Source organism: Pimephales promelas, chromosome 23 (assembly GCF_988280905.1).
Source record: "Pimephales promelas chromosome 23, fPimPro1.hap1.1, whole genome shotgun sequence".
NCBI classification, from domain to species: domain Eukaryota; kingdom Metazoa; phylum Chordata; class Actinopteri; order Cypriniformes; family Leuciscidae; genus Pimephales; species Pimephales promelas.
This window is the reverse complement of record NC_142791.1, coordinates 26,066,188-26,086,556: the sequence shown is the minus strand read 5'-3', so window position 1 is coordinate 26,086,556 and position 20,369 is coordinate 26,066,188. Positions and strand designations below refer to the sequence as shown.

Below are 20,369 nucleotides of genomic sequence, written 5' to 3'. Positions count from 1 at the left end.
ATTAGGCCTATGTGACATTTATTAGAACATATAAACTAAGTTTTCCAGTATTCATTTAATTAGAAATATCTAAATTTATGAAACATGCATATACTTTTCCAACACAAAAACAACAAAAATATCACTCTGGAATTTTTTTCAAACAAATTATATTCATTTTACTTGTATAAATTTCAATTTGAGATGTTAAAGATGATCAACAGCCTGAATCTACAATGCTTCATCAGTAGGTGGCAGCAGAATGAAATGTGGAATTCTATTTCAAACTCTCTTTGCTTTTTGTTCATTAATGGTTCCTTAGATATAGTTTATTTTTTATGTCACTTAGCCTACATCTTTTGTCTGTTTACTGTTTATAGTTCTATATGCATATTACCAATACAATGGGCTATATGCACGCATAAGTTCCGCATTTGACGTAAGGATGCTCGTCCATTTCCGGTTGTGTAGATTAAAGCGGAGGAAAACCGGAGAAAACGGGATTATGGCAGTCTTCAATATTTACTGTCCTCCCGTCTTTGAAACGAAACGTACATACGTTTAGATGTAATTTTATATATAGTTATGTTTATTTAATATAATTTTAAAAAGAAGCATAAACACAACGAGGGGTGTCTGTTTTATCTGTTTTTGTGACTAACGTTTCATTAGTATAACCATGGAGTATAAAATTCAATATAAATTCTCGGTATTGCATTGGACTCTATGATCGGCGGAAGTTATCGAGCATCCTTAATCCTTCACCGGAAATAACGCCGTGCATAGAGCCCATTCAGCCTTAAAAGTGTGTGACATATGGGACAGAGGATAATTTCAGAAGTAATTTTTGCATATCTAATTAATGAATGTAAAAAAAACTAAGGCTGTCAAACGATTAATCGCGATTAATCACATCCAAAATAAAAGTTTGCATTTACATAATATATGTGGGTGCACTGTGTATAATTATTTTGTGTATATATGAATACACACACATGCATGAATATTTAAGAAAAAAATATTATTTATATATAAAATATTTGTATTTATATATAATATAAATTATATATAAATCTATATACAGTACATGAAAATACAAGCATGTGTGTGTATTTATATATATAAAATAATTATACACAGTGCACCCACATATATTATGTAAACACAAACTTTTATTTTGGATGCGATTAATCGTTTGACAGCCCTAAAAAAACCTAAAACTATTTCTTAGGTAAAGCCACAGTTGGCTTTCCATGTCAAAACTGACTCAAAATAAATTTAAATGGTTATATCTCTTAAAATATATATTTTTCAAAATCTGAAAAATAAATAAATGATGTGTATTTTGATAGTTAATGGGATCTTGTGTTAATCAAAGTGAACTGGTGTTGTTTAGCAGCGCTGGTCTGTGTGCTGAATGTATGTTCATTTACTCCTTCAGCACAGGGACACTATTGTCCCATACTTGTTGGTTTTGCTGAAGGGATTGCCCAGAGTGCAATGGATCGAGGAGAGCTCAGAGAGGAAAGGACGAGGTATAATTCTGTCTTCTTTATCACATTTCCTTACTTCATTCTCAAATGTTCCTGATCTTACGTGTCTCTCATCCTTGTGTTCAGACACACTCCCCATTGCGGAGAACTTCTCCTTCAGTTTGGTGACGATGCTCTCAGATGTGGCCCAGATGGACGAGTCTATGCGAATCCAGGTGCGTTCAACTTGCAGTTGTTTACCAAGATTATCTGAATAAATCTACTTTTTATTTTTCAACCAGGATCATTCAAATCAAGTTTCTAGTTTCTGTCAGTGTTTCTTTGATTAGCAGCTTTAGACTAATTTGCTACCCTATTGTATTTAAAAAGAGAGGCTTAATTTCTCACCACATAACACATGATTGTATTGAGAGATGTCAGTTATAATTTGATGTAACAAAAACAAGTTTAATAGGTTGTATTACATCACTAACTGAACATTAACACCTGTGAATGCGACAGTACAACGTCTCTCGTTATCATTCATGTTAAATGAATTATGCTGTGCATCTGAGGTCTAAAGAGAAGAGAGCAGAACTAATACATTTAAATTTTCTCAAATCTCTTTCAGATTTTGGAGGCCGTGATGAACCTCATGCAGGTGCTGCAGGAAATGTGTCAGAACATCGAAGGCCAAGATAAAGGTCAGTGTTTTCTACCTGACCTGAATGCTATTCTTTATTTTTAGATGTTCATGTGAAATTCATAACTTTCATAATGTGAGTCAAATCAATCACCTGGAAAAAATGAAGAGTGGGATTCTATTTTATAAATCTGGATCTGATTGGATCAAGAAACATGGACTGTCAAATCATTGGTTAATATTTTATAATTAATTACACTAAAGTTTTTTGTGTAAGAAGTTTTTGAAGGAGTCTTCTGCTCACCTATTTGATTAAAAATACAGTAAAAACATTAATATTGTGAATGAAATATTATTACAAAAAACGTATTTTAAACATATTTATTCCTGTGATCAAAGCTGAATTTTCAGCATCGTTACACCATCGAAAGTCTTCAGTGTCACATGACCCTTTTTAAAAAATAAATGTCTTTACTCTCACTTTTGACCAATTTAATGCATTCTTGCTGATAAAAGTATTAATTTCTTATTTAAAAAAAAAATATATATATAATTAAAGTATATAACTATTGTTTTTTCTTTGCAATTATCACAATGTGACCAGATACATATATTTTAAAATTAAGAAATGATTTAAAATTAAATAAAAAATGAATGAATGAATGAATTAATAGGGTCAGTTTTGATTTCATGTTGACTTTGAATGGCTTAAAGGTGTTTTCAGTGTGAAGTAATTATACCCTCTCTTCTGATTTTCCTACCCAGAATACCTGTGTAAATACACTGTGCCCTGTCTGCTCGGAGTGGTGCGAGCGTTTGGCCGCTACAGCAACACAGAGGAGCCACTGCTGTCTAAACTCTTCCCACGGGTCAGCCATCAGACCCTGGGCACAGGAGAGGGGTCGGAGGTGACCCGACGACGATCCTTTAACGATTTCCGCTCCATCCTACCCACCTCGTTCCTCGCCGTCTACCAGAGCGACTCTTTACGCCGTAAAACCAGCAGTGTTTCCAGCATCTCACAACAGGTACCGAGTGCATCTTCTCCCTCCACCATAGGGGCTTTCGCACCGGGTAATGGTTCCCCTAGGAACGTTTTCCTGGTTGCATTCGTACCGCTATTAGGAACATAATAAGTGATGTAAGCCACGCTTGTTGTTGTGACTTTTATTTTGACGGCGCTGAGAACGGCATTAGAACGTTCATTAGTTTAAGATCTGTCTAACAGTCCTGTCAAATACGTAATTAGATAGAACTGTTAGTGTTATACATAGAAAGTAGACAGTATATGAAAAGGTATTAGCGTTTGCCGTATGTTTGTTTTCTATTGTCGCTAGCTGAACAGAAATACATAATCATGTTTCGCTTGGTCCCCTCAAAGTTAAGGTTAAGAGTCCCATCTTTCACTGTTTTCCATGTTCGTAGAGTTATTTTGTGGAGTAAATATGTAGGCTATAACAGCTTTTTTTTTTTTATGGCGGGTGCTGTTGTTTCCCATGCGTTTGGCCAATCAGCTTACTCTAAAGTCATGGATAGTCCGTTTAGTGCTGGTTTAGACCCTAAATTAGTTTCTCCAAAAGTTCCTGAGGTGAAAACACGCCAAAAAAACGGGTACTTCCGCCAATGGTTCTAGGATCTATGAAAAGGTTTCTCTGGTGCAAAAGCCCCTTATGAGAGGGTGTCTGCATCTTTAAAGCGAGACTGCAGCGATCAGAACATAAGCTATATAATGCAAACTCTAGAGTTGCACATACATACTTAAAAAAAAAAAAACTAGAATATCAATTCTATTTCTAATACAGACAAGACTAAAATGCATGTTTGAGCTGTTTTAACTGAAAGCAACTCTCTAAAAAAAATATGTCAGTTTCATTGTTTTGTCTCGAGATGCACACACATAAAGTTTTTTTCTAAGGAACGTTTACAAAATGGCCTAATCTGTGTAACCAGGCCTATATGATTTAGCCAATAAGTGTAGCATTAGTTGAAATTGTGATTTTTGTGTCTGTAATGACCTCTTTGTGTTTTATAGGCCAGTCCAGAGCGTGCCGGAGTTCCTCCAGGTTCCCCTTCTGACCCTTCTGCTCCTTATTTTGAAGGTAACTTTAAAAAGAACAGCGTTTTTACAGGTTTGCCTACTTAGTATTTAGTAATACAATAGACATGTTTGGACAAGGTTGTGATGTCCACGAATGCTGTCTTGGTTTGATGTGTCCTGACGTGGTCTTGTTTTTGTGCTCCAGCTGGCTCATACCTCCCTGACGGCAGCGCTGTAGACCCAGACTACTATTTCTCCACCATAAGCTCCAGTTTTTCCGTCTCGCCTCTCTTCACGGGCAGCAACAGTAAAGAGTTTGATGTACCACTGGATTTACTGAGGCAGCTTCTGCAAATGGTTAATAATCTGCAATGTCTCTATAGCTTCAGTATATTACGTTGGACTTGTATGCCACCTGTGTTTTCATGTTCACTCCGTTGATGTTTTTGTTGTTGCTTTATCTTCTTGGGTAGGTTGAGCACTTTGTGTCCGAATCTTTTATGAAGACACTGGATCAGAATATGGTTGAAGTTCTAGAGGTATATACTTTGATTCAGATCCCGCTGCTTTATGTTTGTTCGGTTCAAAAGACAATGTGTTGATTTGTGGGCCTTTGCTCTTTGTTACAGGTCAATGCGGCTGCTAATCTGAACTACAAGACGTTCAGTGATCCGCTGTATGTGGCCATTTTTAAAATGCTGAGGGACACTTTATACTACATGAAAGGTAAATGTAAATAAGTCAAGTCACCTTTATTTCCATAGCGCTTTATATTAAGAAGCTTAACAGTGATAAACAGGAAAATAATGATTCAATGATGTCAACAGAATTCAATTATACTCTAAAGCAGCTCTAAAAAGACAATAGTGTCATTATTCAACTGAACATTTTGTTATGAATTTTATTAATTTTTATTAATTTTTTATTAATTTATTGTCAGTATTTATTAATGATGATAATAATTATTGTTATATTATTATATATAATTGTTTTAAACATTTATTATAATAACAAAATAACTACAATTTATTACCAAAACAGTAAAATATTTTTTGGCCTGTTATTCTTATTCTTATTCATTTATATTTATAAATCACAAATAAATGAAGTTTTCAGTTTATTAACTTTTAAAATATAAAATATTTGTGTGGTTTTATTATTATTATTAATAATATATTATATTTAATATTATAAATACCAAACAAATAAAATAAATTATATTTTATAATAAATGCTTAGATAAATGGCATAGAAGAAAAATACATGTTTATTAAAAAATCTTAATTTTGGGGGAATTTCACACAAATATTTAAGCATCTACTACATGAAAGGTAAATGTAAATAAGTCAAGTCATCTTTATTTCCATAGCACTTTATATTAAGGAGCTTAACAGTGATAAACAGGAAAATAATGATTCAATGATGCCAACAGAATTCAATTCTACTGCAAAGCAGCTCTAAAAATACAATAGTTTCATTATTCAACTGAACCTTTATTATTATTAGTCTTTATTAATGATAATAATAATTATTGTTATATTGTTATATATAATTGTTTTAAATATTTATTATTATAACAAAACCAAAAATACAAAAAACCAATACAAAAATATTTTTTATTCTTATTCATCTATAGAGATGAGATGTACATTTAAAGGCGCTATAGAAATTAAAGATTATTATTATTATTATATTTATAAATCACAAATAAATGAAATTTTCAATTTATTAACCGTTTAAAATATATAATATTTGTGTGTTTTTATTATTATTTTTGATAATAATAATCTATTATATTTCATATTATAAATACCAAACAAATAAAATAAATGATTTAAATGAATAGTAGAAAATAACTATAAATGCTTAGATAAATGGCATAGAAGAAAAATAAATGTTTATAAAAAATCTAAATTTTTTGGGGAATTTTACACAAATATTTAGCTTCTCTAAGCCTTGCAGCTTTCCTTAACTCCAAAAGCTCCAGCAACTCTTAGTACTGTTTGTGTTAAGGTGATTGCTGTGTTCTCAGACCTGCAGGTGTCGTACGTGAAGGAGGTTCATGACTTTGTTCTGGAGCAGTTCAGCAGCAGTCAGTCGGAGCTGCAGAGGATCCTGCATGACGTGGAGTATCTGCACAGCGAGCTGAACCCGCTCAAACTGCGCTGCCAGGCCAACGCCGCCTGCGTGGACCTCATGGTGTGGGCCGTCACGGAGGAACAGGGTGAGATTGAGGGAGTCGGACTGTTCAGGGATCATTTGCTGCATGTTAGTCATGATACACTCTGACTGTTCATTTATCGGCTTATTCATTTATCGGCTTGTTTCTGCCAGGTGCGGAGAACCTTTGCACCAAACTGTCCGAGAAGCTGCAGTCTAAGACGTCTAGTAAAGTCATCATCGCTCACATGCCTCTGCTCATCTGCTGCTTACAGGTGCATCCTGAGTGTTGCCCCTCTCACAATGTGCTAATGAAATGATTATTTTGAACATTATAAGATATTTCATGTATGATTGTGCTACATGTGTTCTCGAAACAGGGTCTCGGACGGTTGTGTGAGCGTTTCCCTGTGGTGGCTCACTCAGTCACCATGTCTCTAAGAGATTTCTTGGTTGTACCCTCACCTGTGCTGGTGAAGCTCTACAAATATCACAGTCAGTACACCACAGGTGAGCTCTTCCCCTTGATTTTGTTTTCATTAACAGTTCATTGTGTCTAGATTTATGCTGCTTGTGTCACGGTACATCAAAACAGAAATTAAAGAGGCCATCTTACAAAAGTTTTGATTTTGGGCTCTACTAGAGCAGGTTTTCATACTTAATGATGTGTTAAACACATTATTTTTCCCATATTCTCCATTGTTTCGGCTCCTCTCTTCCCAGTCAGTCAGTAACACCCTGTTTAGTTCCTGTCTCTATGAAGCCCCTCCTTCTGAAAAGCACTCTGTGCTCTGATTGGTTGGCCTGATCAGTGTGTTGTGATTGGTCAAGAGCTCCAAGTGTGTTTGGGAAATGTCCCGCCCTTTCCATAACCACTAGTTTAACACACTACTAACTAACTCAATCAGGCCCCGCCCCTTTATTCTGCATATTAATTATTTAAATGAGGAATTTTGTGATGTGTTTGTAGACTACAATTGAGGCGTTTCAGGAGTTCTCTGACACTGATATAGAGAAGATATATCCGCTGGAGGGACTGTGCTTTCTGGTCTTTTTCATGCTCAAACGGCAACATTACACACTAAAGAAAGATGAATTTGTAAAAAAAAAAAGCATAATAGGTGCTCTTTAAAAAATATAAACTGTTGGCTCTGTCTAACTCCATTTTCCCCTAAACAGGAACAGGTGAGATCAAGATCCATGTGACCAATGAGCATTCCCAGTCCACCTTCAGTTCTCACGCCAGTAGGAAGAGTCAGCCGTCCATGTACGAGCAGCTCCGAGACATCTCCATCGACAATATATGCAGGTAAACCTCCTCTGTAGCTTTGAAAATATTTTCAGATGAAAGTTCTGCCTAATTTCTGTGCACAATTAACATACAATATTAGGAAAAATGCGTTCCAAATCATAGTATGCCAAAGATATAGCATAGTTATTGTGATTTTCAAAGTGTGCATGTTTTATTTATTTTTTCTAATATAGCCAACAATTCATTTGGATTGCATTGTGCAATTTAGCATATTTTATAACTTTAACTTTGTGACGTACAATTTGATTGTGTTTCAATAATGACATGCTACTGTTTAAAAAATGTGGGTCATTAAGTATTATTTTACAGAAAATACACTGTTTAAAAGTGTAATTTAAGATATTTATAATGTTACACAAGATTTCTAATTCTATTCAATCTTGTTCTAGAAAGTCTAGTCTAGCCTATAGTATGATTCTGCAGTTTTTCATCTGGTTAATAACCACAGTTACTAAACACTAATAAGTAACTATTTTTCTCAATCCAGGTGTTTAAAAGCGGGGTTGTCCATGGACTCAGTCATCGTTGAGGCTTTCCTTGCCAGTCTTTCCAATCGTCTGTACATCTCGCAGGAAAATGACAAGTATGTTCTGACAGAAACTCAAATCTCATTCATCTTAAAGGATTAGTTCACTTTTGAAAAAACTTTTGCTGATAATTTCCTCACCCCCATGTCATCCAAGATGTCCATGTCTTTCTTTCCTCAGTCGAAAAGAAATTAAGGTTTTTGATGAAAACATTCCAGGATTTTTCTCCTTATAATAGACTTCCATGGGAACCAGGTCCAACCGAGGTCCAAACGACAGTTATAAAAGTTTCAGATGCAGCTTCAAATGTCTTTAAACGACACCAGACGATGAATAAGGGTCTTATCATGCGAAACGATCGGTTATTTCAAAGCTTATTCCAAAAATGTAACTTTTCTAAGGACAAATGCTAGCCTTTCTCCATTCTGTGAGGCGCGTTTGCAACGTCACGTAATACGTAATTACGTTCAAAAGGTCACGGGCGACGTAGCCGGAAGTACAGAGTCAGAGTGTTTACAAGTTGAGCGCATAGGTTGAACGTGAGAACTAACTCAAACGCCGTTTACAAAAAAGGAATTAAAAGGTAAAACAACGATGTCGGACGATTTTGATTCTGTACTTCCGGCTACGTCGCCCGTGACCTTTTGAACGTAATTACGTATTACGTGACGTTGCAAATGCGCCTCACAATATATTACAAGGCTAGCATTTGTCCTTACATTTTTACAAAGTTACATTTTTGGAATAAGCTTTGAAATAAGTGATCGTTTCGCATGATAAGACCCTTATTCATCGTTTGGTGTCGTTTAACTCTTTCCCCGCCAGCGTTTTTAAAAAAAGTTGCCAGCCACCGCCAGGGTTTTTGACGATTTTGGCTAAATTTGAATGCCCCGCTGAATATTTTCTTCCATGAATATATGAAGATGATATATATAAAAATAAAGATCTGAGCCTCTGCTTTTAGGCAAAAAAAACGTTTTTATTTTATCTTCATCTGTTCTTTTTTTATTGCCTCTTGAACAGAGGTAGGTTTTGTCAAAAACACAACATTTTGGACAAAAAACTGAGAAAAAGGTATTTTTATCAAACAAGTGCATTTAAAAGCAGAATACAGTCAGATGTTGTTTTCTTCATATATAAAACTTTCCAAAATAAATTAAAAACATAAAATAAATGTAAAATATATCAAATTTCCCAGGATGTAAGGGAAATGTAACTTTTGCAATAAAACTTCTGCCTCTGCCTCTCTATGTTCTACCTGTGAATAATGAATAATTGGAATTACAATAAACAGGCCTAGACACACACACACACACACACACACACACAAATACATATTACAATGTGGTAAATGTGCACAAAGAGAGAAATAATTTGACAATTACACCTTCATATTTAGACAGCCACACATAAATGCCTGCACACACACATACATATTATAGTGTCATAATATTATACGATCTATCTGCGGCACGTCCATGGCTAAAACTTTCTGTGACAACATGTGCATCTCTCTCACTGACTACTTCGTCCCGATCAGATTCAGAATTATCAAATAAAGAGTGATCGGACTCCGAGTCCATTAACCTCCAGTACTTCAGCCATATACCTCTGCATTGTCTGTCTGATACATTCTCACTACTCCACTGTTTGAGACGATTGCAATCTGTTTCTCTGATCAAAGAGTTGCGCAATCATTCAGGACATGCGTGCGGGTCTTCCTTACCGTATACCACCTAAAACACGGATACCCGGAAAATTCCGTGTTTGGCGCAGATGCGTTTTTTCATTAAACACGGAAAATTCCGTGTTTGGCGGGGAAAGAGTTAAAGACATTTGAAGCTGCATCTGAAACTGTTATTAACTGTCGTTTGGACCTCGGTTGGACCTGGTTCCCATTGAAGTCCATTATAAGGAGAAAAATCCTGGAATGTTTTCATCAAAAACCTTAATTTCTTTTCGACTGAGGAAAGAAAGACACGGACATCTTGGATGACATGGGGGTGAGTAATTTATCAGCAAAAGTTTTTTCAAAAGTGAACTAATCTTTTAATCCAATTAAATAGTTAGTATTTTAAATCATTCTTTTTCAAAAGCTCTCATCTAAGGGTAGCCTAAAGTAGCATGAAACAGAAGTAGTCTCTTCTTCCTAATTATGACGTATATCTGAGGTAAACGGCTTCATGAAAAGAGAATAAATGTGGGCGGGGATTGATTTTGCCCTTGGGGAATTGAATGAATGGTTGTGGTTTGCTATTGGTGGATCTCAGGTTGTCCCGCCCTCATCATCAGAGAAGAGAAGAGATGCTGCAAGAGGGAGGGGAAGTTATTCTGATCTGAGACTATGAGGCACACAAAAAAAAAAATATATATTTATGTGCACGGATAAATCATTTGAAATAAATACTGCAGTATTAAATAAAATATAAAGATTCCATAATGTATAAAAGTGAGAAAAACATTGCGTGCGTCTCTCCCGCAGGGAAGCCCACCTCATCCCAGATCACACCATCCGAGCGTTAGGACACATCGCCGTGGCTCTGAGAGACACTCCCCGTGTGATGGAGCCCATCCTACAGATCCTACAGCAGAAGTTCTGCCAGCCGCCGTCCCAGCTGGACGTGCTCATCATAGATCAGCTGGGCTGTATGGTCATAACCGGAAACGTACGCCACGTCGTCTTCTGTCATAGAGAGTGTTTCGGTCAGTCTGCTAGTGCTAAAGTCTCCCTTTTATCCGTTTGTCTCCGACAGCAATACATTTATCAGGAAGTTTGGAACTTGTTCCAGCAGATAAGTGTGAAGGCCAGCTCGATGGTTTACTCCACCAAAGACTACAAGGATCATGGATACAGGTGATTGTTCCCAGGAGATTTCTTTGCGATTTTGGCTTTACCATGAGCGTGTGGATGGAGAAAAATCATATTAATCGCAACAGATAATATCAAGTTGTGCTCTAAATTGTTTCACTCATATATGTCACATCATAGTTTCTTTCACCCATTCTTTTAATACAAAGTAAAAGAACTTGTGCCAAGTGATGAATGCAATAAACAACACTTTGTCATCATCAAACAATATAAATAAATAATAATAATAACAAATTCTGGCTCAATTAACAATAAATAAATAAATTTTATATATATATACATATATGTGTGTGTGTGTGTGTGTGTGTATCATTACTCCAGTTTTCAGTGTCACATGATTCTTCAGAAATCATTCTAATTTGCTGATTTGCTGCTTAAGCTTCATGCATTTGTTAAAACCATGAAACACTGCAATTCATAATTATCAGATCAAAATATATATTTTTAAATATAAGACATTAAATTAATCAAAAGAATATCCTGAAAACATGTAACATGGTTTCTACATAAATATGAACACAACTTTTTTTTTTTTTTACATTGAAAATAATAATAATTATTGAGCAGCAAATCAGCATATTAGAATGATTTCTGAAGGATCATGTGACACTGAAGGCTGGAGTAATTATGCTGAAAATTCAGCTTTGATCACGGGAATAAATTACTTTTTAAAAATATATTAATTTAGAAAACTAATTGCTGTTTTTACTGTATTTTTAAGTATAAGAGACGTCTCTAAAAAACACCTTAAAATCTTGATTTCAAACTTTTGATACATTAAGATATAGACATGAATATAGATATAGACATACACATGAAAAGTACAGGCAATAATAGTGAGCATGACACTTGCGCATCACAGCACATTAATGTTTACCAAGTGCATCTTTAACATGTCAGTTAACTCAGTATTGTCGTGTTTGGGACAGGCACTGTTCTCTGGCCGTGATCAACGCTCTGGCCAACATCGCAGCGAACCTGCAGACAGAGCAGATGGTGGATGAGCTGCTGGTGAACCTGCTGGAGCTGTTTGTGCAGCTGGGACTGGAGGGGAAACGAGCCAGCGAAAGAGCCAGTGAGAAGGGCCCGGCCCTCAAGGTATCGTGTCTTCAGATTAAAGTCCTTTATTGTTATTTCTCTACTTCATCGTAGGACAAGCATGCTTGTGTAACATGTCTTGCATTCTTTATATCGTACTGCTGTTCTCAATGTAAAGACATTCTGAATGTTACATGGTATTAAAAGAGGGAATGTAGAAATGCAGTGTGGTATGCTATAGAAAGGATTGATTTAATTCAGTCCAGATCATGGGTGTTAATGCTGTAATAGGATTTGTCCTTAGAATTCACAGGTGACTGTTGAAAAGTCATGAAACATTTAGTTTCTTAAAGGAGTAGTTCACTTTAAAAATAACTTATGCTGATAATTTACTCCCCCCATGTCATTCAAGATGTCCACGTCTTTCTTTCTTCACTTGAAAAGAAAATCAGGTTTTTGATGAAAACATTCCAGGATTTTTCTCCATATAATGGACTTCAATGGGGTCCAAACGGTTCAAGGTCCAAATGAAAGTTTCAGTGCAGCTTCAAAGGGCTTTAAACGACACCAGACGATGAATAAGGGACGATGAAAAAAAGCTTAAGTTTTATAAGCACAAAAATGCTCGCCTTGCTCTGTTCTGCGATGCGCGTTCGTGACTCTCCTGTTCGAACTCGTTCATCAAAATTGAATCTTTTTTCGAGTCATTTCGTTTATGTAGTTCGTTGAATGAACCAAATGACTCGAAAAAAGATTTATTCATTTTGCTTATAAAACTTAAACTTTTGTATTTATTTTTGAAACGACCGATCGTTTCGCTTGATAAGACCCTTATTCATCGTCTGGAGTCGTTTAAAGAGCTTTGAAGCTGCACTGAAACTCTCATTTGGACCTTGAACCGTTTGGACCCCATTGAAGTCCATTATATGGAGAAAATCCTGGAAAGTTTTCATCAAAAATCTTAATTTCTTTTCGACTGAAGAAAGAAAGACATGGACATCTTGGATGACATGGGGGTGAGTAAATTATCAGCAAAAGTTTTTTTAAAAAGTGAACTACTCCTTTAATTGGATTATTTGAGTAAAGTAGTGTTTCTGCTTTTAAATATATCTTACGTTCGTTTTTCCTCAGGCATCCAGCAGCGCTGGGAATTTAGGAGTTCTCATTCCTGTCATTGCTGTGGTGAGAGATTGTGATTTCTGAATGTACTGTATACAGTCTACATAGCTTGAAATAGAGTGCCGAAGTGATGACGTCACTTTGTAGGACAACTCGGAAGTTAGCATCGCAAGGGTTCCCTCGATCGAAAAGCAATGCATTTTCCCCACAGACTTTTGGAAAATCGCAAAAAATAAGATCTGTGTTTAACAAAGAGTTGTGACCCTTACATGCTTTGTCTATCAAGATAATCTTTACAAGTTAATCCAAAATGTATACATTTGAAGCCGATATAAAGTTAAAAAAAACACAAGCAGACACAATAAAGTTTAAAAAATCACAAGCAGGTTATATAACTGGTGTATTTTATGTGATAGATCAAAACGTGAAAATATTTAGAGGCTTTGTAAACCACAGACCTTATTTCAGGCGATTTAGCAAAAACCCATTCAAAAATCCCATAGACTTTAGAGAGAGTGAACTGGGATTGCTAAAATGCTAACTCACTTCTGCGTTTTGGGCTACAAAGTGACGTCATAACTTCTGCACTCTATAGCGGATTACAATACCCTAAATATATTTAATGGTCAACACTGCCTTGATTTCACAGATTTCTTCTTTTAATGTCTAGTTGTTATTTACATGCATGTTTAGATTTAAGATAATCCGATTTATTAAAAAAAAAAAGATGTATATTTATGTTTATAAATTAAACCTGTAAATGTACATTATACAATTGAGATTTGTAATACGATCAGATTTTATTTGTTGCAAAATTTGATAAAACAAACACACTGTATTTTACGTTGTTTACCTACAGTCTGCACATTTTATTATTTTGGTTAAATTCTATTTGTGTCACATTGCTCATTTTTTAATCGGTCTGCTTTTTATCTTATAGCTGACCAAACGTTTGCCGGCCATAAAAGAGGCCAAACCGAGACTTCAAAAGCTGTTCAGAGACTTCTGGCTATATTCGGTTGTGATGGGCTTCGCTGTTGAGGGCTCAGGTCAGATATTTGTCATTTATATATTACTTGTATATAATCCAACAGTGACTTGAACACCCATGCTTTGGACACCCATGCTAAAGAAAATCCAACCTTTAAGGACACCAGTTTTGTTTCTGAATGAATAATGTATCATGGCCAAGGGAACTTTATAAGAATGCATATCAATCATCCTATCCTATTATATTATCATTGCCAGCACAGGCCAATGGTAGTTTAAAGTACTTTGTGTTGGCCAGATTTAGGTTGAAACGACCTCACACCAGTTCACCCTTTGATTTAGTTTGATGTATATCTGGGCCTTGAAGGAAGCCTTGTAATAACACAACAATGCTGCTTTATAATACTCCAATATTAATTGATTGAGATCCATTTTTTGGTCCGAATATGGATGATATCTTCAGCTGATTTTGAGAAATCTTCTTCAGGTTTGTGGCCGGAGGAGTGGTATGAGGGAGTGTGTGAGATCGCAACCAAATCCCCCCTGCTGACGTTCCCAAGCGGAGAACCGCTGCGCTCAGAACTGCAGTATAACTCTGCCCTGAAGAACGATACTGTCACTCCGGTACCTCTTTATTTCTTCTTATTAAATCTCAGATTGCTCCAATATCACCTAATCAGACTGATTATATTTGGTCAATTCCGACATGATCGCCAGGCTTATTATCATTAACTATACGTCAAACCATAAAAGCATTTTCGGTCCCACTTTTTATTAAGTGTCTTTTACTACTATTTTAATTAATAATTTGATACAATGCATTTATTGTGTAAATTTACATTGTACTTCTATTTCAAAATACCTGCATGTACTTACAGTTGTAATTATGCTTGTACAGCACTTGTTGTTTTTAAAAAGTGCTCTTTAAATAAACTTTGATTTGGTTAATTTCTGAAATTTATAATAATTCTAAAAAAAAAATTCTATAATTTCCCTTCCCTTACACTTTAACCCTGTCTATGACTTTAACCCACCCTTAAAGGAGTAGTTTACGTTTGAAAAAACTTTTGCTGATAATTTCCTCACCCCCATGTCATCCAAGATGTCCATGTCTTTCTTTCTTCAGTCGAAAAGAAATGAAGGTTTTTGATGAAAACATTCCAGGATTTTTCTCCATATAATGGACTTCACTGGGGTCCAAACGGTTCAAGGTCCAAAAGAGAGTTTCAGTGCAAACTGCAAACTGTTCAAAGGGCTTTAAACGATTCGAGACGATGAATAAGGGTCTTATCAAGCGAAACGATCGCTCATTTAATAAATAAATAACAAAGTTTAAGTTTGATAAGCTCAAATGCTCGCCTTGCTCTGTTCTGTGATGCACGTTCGTGACTCTCCTGTTCAAAGATTTGTTTATTTTGATGAATGAGTTCGAACAGGAGAGTCACGAACGCGCATCACAGAACAGAGCAAGGCGAGAATTTGAGCTTATAGAACTTAAACTTTTTTATTTTATTTATTCAATGAGCGATCGTTTCGCTTGATAAGACCCTTATTCATCGTCTGGAATCGTTTAAAGCCCTTTGAACAGTTTGCAGTTTGCACAGAAACTCTCTTTTGGACCATGAACTGTTTGGTTCCCATTAAGTCCATTATATGGAGAAAAATCATCAAAATCATCAGTTTTGTCATCAAAAACCTTAATTTCTTTTCAACTGAAGAAAGAAAGGCATGGACATCTTGGATGACATGGGGGTGAGTAAATCATCAGCAAAGGTTTTTTGAAAAGTGAACTACTCCTTTAACCTTACCCATGCCACCAATCCTGTGCCTAACCGTACCTGTATCGCACCTCAATAGCAGCAAATGTGTTTTGCAATACAACATGAACACACAAAGTTCATTGATGTCCTCCAATTGCCACAGCTTTGAGTCGGTTGTGACAAATGTAGGGACTTGAACCCGGGACCTCGCACATTTGAATAATTAAAACGAAATAAGCTAAAAGAAAAAGCTAAAACGTAAACACTGTGTACTAGACATATTTAAACAAAATCTATAATAGTATATCAATGATACTAAAATAACACTGAATTTTGTTGTGATTCGCCCTGTTAAACTTTGTGTTTCCAGGCCGAGTTGACTGATCTGAGGGGGACCATCATTAATCTCCTGGATCCTCCTCCTGAGGTCGCTGCGCTCATCAATAAACTGGACTTCGCCATGTCCACCTACCTCCTGTCCGTCTACCGGTTGGAATACATGAGGTACGAGGGAACGCCAGGCTATTAGACTTGTGTCTGATGATTTTGATCTGAACAGTCACATGACTTCTTGTAACTTCTCAGGGTGTTGCGCTCACTGGAATCTGATCGTTTCCAAGTGATGTTTCGTTATTTTGAAGACCGGGCTATCCAAAAGGATAAATCAGGTGGGTTTCTAGACGATTTAAGAAATATTTTGTAACCTCCTATAATGCAATACAGTCAAAACCATGTTTTTTTATGCACTGACTGGGCAGATTTGAGATTTTAACATGCCTTCTTTCAAGCTAGTAGGAAAAAAAAAACCAATCAAAATGCTTATATAACTGATTTATGTCATTTTATTAGTTATCTATTTTGTCTGTATTTCAATTATTATACATGTCTTTAAAGGTTGTGAGATTTTTCTCCACTTAAGCATCACTTTACAAGTTTTATTCCTATCTAAACTTTACAGTTTTATTCCTATCTATATTCTGAAGGGTTTTACTGAGGGGTTTGTTCATATATCATTCACCTCACATTTATATTACATTTTATTGCTAAAAACATGGTGAATTTATTTTTGCCTGGCTGTTGAAAGTATTTTCTGATTTAGTAAAAAATAAATCTTTTCTTTCAAAAAGAAACAATTTTTCAGATTTCCGTTTTGGAAATTTATGTAAATGAATGCATCTATATTGCCTCATTGCCATTTATTAAACATAGCATTTCAGAGAACTTGTAATACAAAAAGAAATGTCTTGATGTACTGTGTTTAATCACCTGGGGAAGTGCCTTTTAGTTCAAACTTGCCCTATTTACCTGTGGCGTCTTGCCTAAAGATTCAAGTTAGCAAATTTATTCATTTGACAGCTTTGATGTGATTATGTCTTCGTTATTTCCTGTTTTAGGAATGATGCAGTGTGTCATTGCAGTGGGTGACAAGGTCTTTGATGTCTTTCTTCAGATGATGGCTGACAAGGTAAATGAAAATTGAAGTGCTTAAAGGGATAGTTCACTTTGAAATACATTTTTGGTGTGTTTTAGCTTACCTCAAGGGCATCCCAGATGTAGGTGTCTTTGTTTCCGCAGTAGTCATATAATACAGGTCTATGGTCACCACCTCAAAGAGCATGCACAGAGAAGTCCAGATTAAACATGATTTAATGACTCGTAAATGTAAGTACACACTGATGGCCTAAGACACGAAACGAGCGGTTTGTGTGAGAAAACGAACAGTATTTATTTAGTTTTTACCTCTTGTAACCACAGCCACGTCCAAGTGATCTGAGAGCGTGAGCGCTTTGTGGCTGTGGTTACAAGAGGTAAAACGATATAAATACTGTTGGTTTTCTCACAAAAACCGCTCGCTTCGTGTCTTAGGCCATCAATGTGTACTTACATTTACGAGTCATTAAATCATGTTTAATTTGGACTTCTCTGTGCATGCTCTTTAAGGTGGCGACCATAGACCTGCATTATATGACTGACAGACAAGAACGGTTTGACCGAAAAATATCAAAATTGAAAATAATGTGGAAACAAAGACACCTACATCTTGGATGCCCTTGAGGTAAGCTAAAACATATTAACAATTAATTTCAAAGTGAACTATCCCTTTAATGCTTAATGTGAACAGATTTAGCATCACTTCCAAACTAGACTCAAATGGAGGACATGAACCACTCGTTGTTGTCCTCTAATATTAGAAGTTTTTACTTTTTTTTTCCTAGGATAAGACCAAAGCCCATGAGGAGGAGTTAGAAAGTCATGCTCAGTTCCTGTTGGTCAACTTCAACCACATTCACAAGAGAATCCGAAGAGTGGCTGATAAATATCTCTCAGGACTCGCTGAGACGTGGGTGCTTTTCCATTACAACCACAGAAAATGATACTAAACCATATTCTATTGAGATGTTGTTTCTGTAGCTATGATAAAGAATCACTTTCAACTTTGAACTGGTAGAGTTAGTGTTTTTATATGGGTTGGTTGATTATCGGTCATCTCACACACAGTAGAATAGTATCTTCTTGACCGTTGACAGCTTGTCTCTTTGTGTTTCTTCTAGTTTTCCACACTTGTTGTGGAGCGGTCGTGTCCTGAGGACCATGCTGGATATATTACAGACCCTGTCTCTTTCACTCAGCGCTGTATGTGCTTCTTCCTTTGCTCAATGTGTTTCCTCCTTTGGAGATTTGTTACAGGAGATGTTTATGAGACATTATTGATTTTAAAATCTTGAACTGTTCTTCAGGACATCCACAAAGACCAGCCGTATTATGACATTCCGGACACCCCGTATCGCATCACAGTGCCGGATACATACGAGGCCAGAGAGGTACGTTTACTTCACTTATTTTTTTTGTACACTTATTTAAATCACAGGAATATGTACAGTTCCCGCTCAAAACTTTGGAAACATTACTGTTTTTAATGTCTTATGCTCATCAAGCCTTCTTTTATTTGATCAATAAATACAGAAAAAACAGTAATATTAAGCAGCATAGTAAAATTGATAATAAATCAGCAAATTAGAATGATTTCTGATGGATCATGTGACACTGAAGACTGGAGTAATGGTATATTAAAATAGTAAAACATTATTTTGATTTGTAATAATATTTCACAATATTACTGTTTTTTTTTCTGTATTTTTGATTAAAGTAAATGCTGGCTTGATGAACTTGAGCGACTTTCAAAAACAGTAAAAATAGTAATGTTTCCAAACGTTGCTTGTAACCATATTTATTTCTATGATATATTTATTTATTAATTTGGTAACACTTTACAATAAGGTTCATTAGTTAATGCACTTACTAACATGAACTAACCGTGAGAAATATATTTGTTACTGTATTTATTAATCTTTGTTAATGTTAGTTAATGAAAACACAGCTGTTCGGGTTAGTTCACAGTGCATTAACTAATGCTAACACGATTTTTTTAATAAAGCATTAGTATATGTTGAAATTAACATTAACAAAGATTTTTGTTAATTTTTGTAATTTTTGATTTTTGTTAAAGAATTAATGCTTTATAAAGTAGTTCATTAGTCGTTCATGCTAACTAATGTAGTTAACTAATGTTAACTAGGGTGACCACCCGTCCCGCTTTGCGTTGTACTGCACAGCATTTTCACCTCTTGTCCCGCACGTCGCATATTGAGGAAATGTCCCGCATTTTCATCAGTCTATTAGTTTTTAATATCATATTAAGAAAACGTGCATGCGTTCTTTTGCCTTTTTAAGAAAGCATTCTACTTATTATTCTACTATTTTGCTGCGTAGTTTACAACAGCTGTGTTTTAGCTATACACTACTATCCAATGGTTGAAAAGAAAGGAGTAAACACGGTCACTCGTTGGTTGTGACGGCTGTCAATCAAAATGTGGACCGGTGATTTGTTTCATGTGTTCCCTGTCGGAAAACAAATGGATAATTAGGTAAATTAAAATTTTAATTTAACGGAATTTATCTGTTGTTGTTTAACCTGCAGTGGTTGTTTTAATTCACATCCTTTCTAAAAATATGAATGTTTTTGGTTTTGGTTTTTAATATATTCTTAATATATAAGACTGTCTATCTAATTTCATATTGTTTTATATTTCATTTGTTCATTGTTTATTTTGTTGGACATTTGTTGGACTTGGTCAGAACTGTTTCTAAAATATTTATATACATGATTCCTGCTGCCTTTGGGCTTAGTGATGCTGAATTTAAATTACTTTTTTTGGGGGAAAAAAAGATTTTTTTTCTGGAAGGGACTAAAGAACAAATCATTTTTAAAGAACAAATCATTTTTATCAGCTGAAAGGCAGAATATAAATGTTTTTATCAAGTTAGATAGACATTATATAACAGTTTCAGGGTATGTTTTAGTGTTGGTAACATGTCCCACATTGTCCCACACAAATGTATAATTGTCCCACATTTGGTTTGTTTGATGGTGGTCACCCTAATGTTAACTAATGAACCTTAT

The 20,369-nt window shown here is 35.4% G+C and overlaps 1 protein-coding gene across 2 annotated transcripts in view; it reads left to right on the top strand.

Annotated features, from left to right (window-relative positions):
* Positions 1-20,369, top strand: part of pi4kaa (phosphatidylinositol 4-kinase, catalytic, alpha a) — a 48,253-nt gene that overhangs the window by 1,968 nt on the left and 25,916 nt on the right. For both annotated transcript variants that reach the window (XM_039678157.2, XM_039678156.2), the window contains exons 3-27: positions 1,421-1,514; positions 1,599-1,687; positions 2,083-2,155; positions 2,860-3,122; positions 4,127-4,193; positions 4,338-4,489; positions 4,606-4,671; positions 4,762-4,858; positions 6,165-6,356; positions 6,467-6,567; positions 6,673-6,802; positions 7,472-7,601; positions 8,092-8,187; positions 10,614-10,797; positions 10,885-10,985; positions 11,930-12,098; positions 13,170-13,220; positions 14,098-14,206; positions 14,635-14,771; positions 16,278-16,411; positions 16,493-16,575; positions 17,302-17,372; positions 18,124-18,248; positions 18,460-18,541; positions 18,646-18,729. In XM_039678157.2, coding sequence (XP_039534091.2) covers positions 1,421-1,514; positions 1,599-1,687; positions 2,083-2,155; positions 2,860-3,122; positions 4,127-4,193; positions 4,338-4,489; positions 4,606-4,671; positions 4,762-4,858; positions 6,165-6,356; positions 6,467-6,567; positions 6,673-6,802; positions 7,472-7,601; positions 8,092-8,187; positions 10,614-10,797; positions 10,885-10,985; positions 11,930-12,098; positions 13,170-13,220; positions 14,098-14,206; positions 14,635-14,771; positions 16,278-16,411; positions 16,493-16,575; positions 17,302-17,372; positions 18,124-18,248; positions 18,460-18,541; positions 18,646-18,729 — 2,880 coding nt within the window. The remainder of the gene's footprint in view (positions 1-1,420; positions 1,515-1,598; positions 1,688-2,082; positions 2,156-2,859; positions 3,123-4,126; positions 4,194-4,337; positions 4,490-4,605; positions 4,672-4,761; positions 4,859-6,164; positions 6,357-6,466; positions 6,568-6,672; positions 6,803-7,471; positions 7,602-8,091; positions 8,188-10,613; positions 10,798-10,884; positions 10,986-11,929; positions 12,099-13,169; positions 13,221-14,097; positions 14,207-14,634; positions 14,772-16,277; positions 16,412-16,492; positions 16,576-17,301; positions 17,373-18,123; positions 18,249-18,459; positions 18,542-18,645; positions 18,730-20,369) is intronic.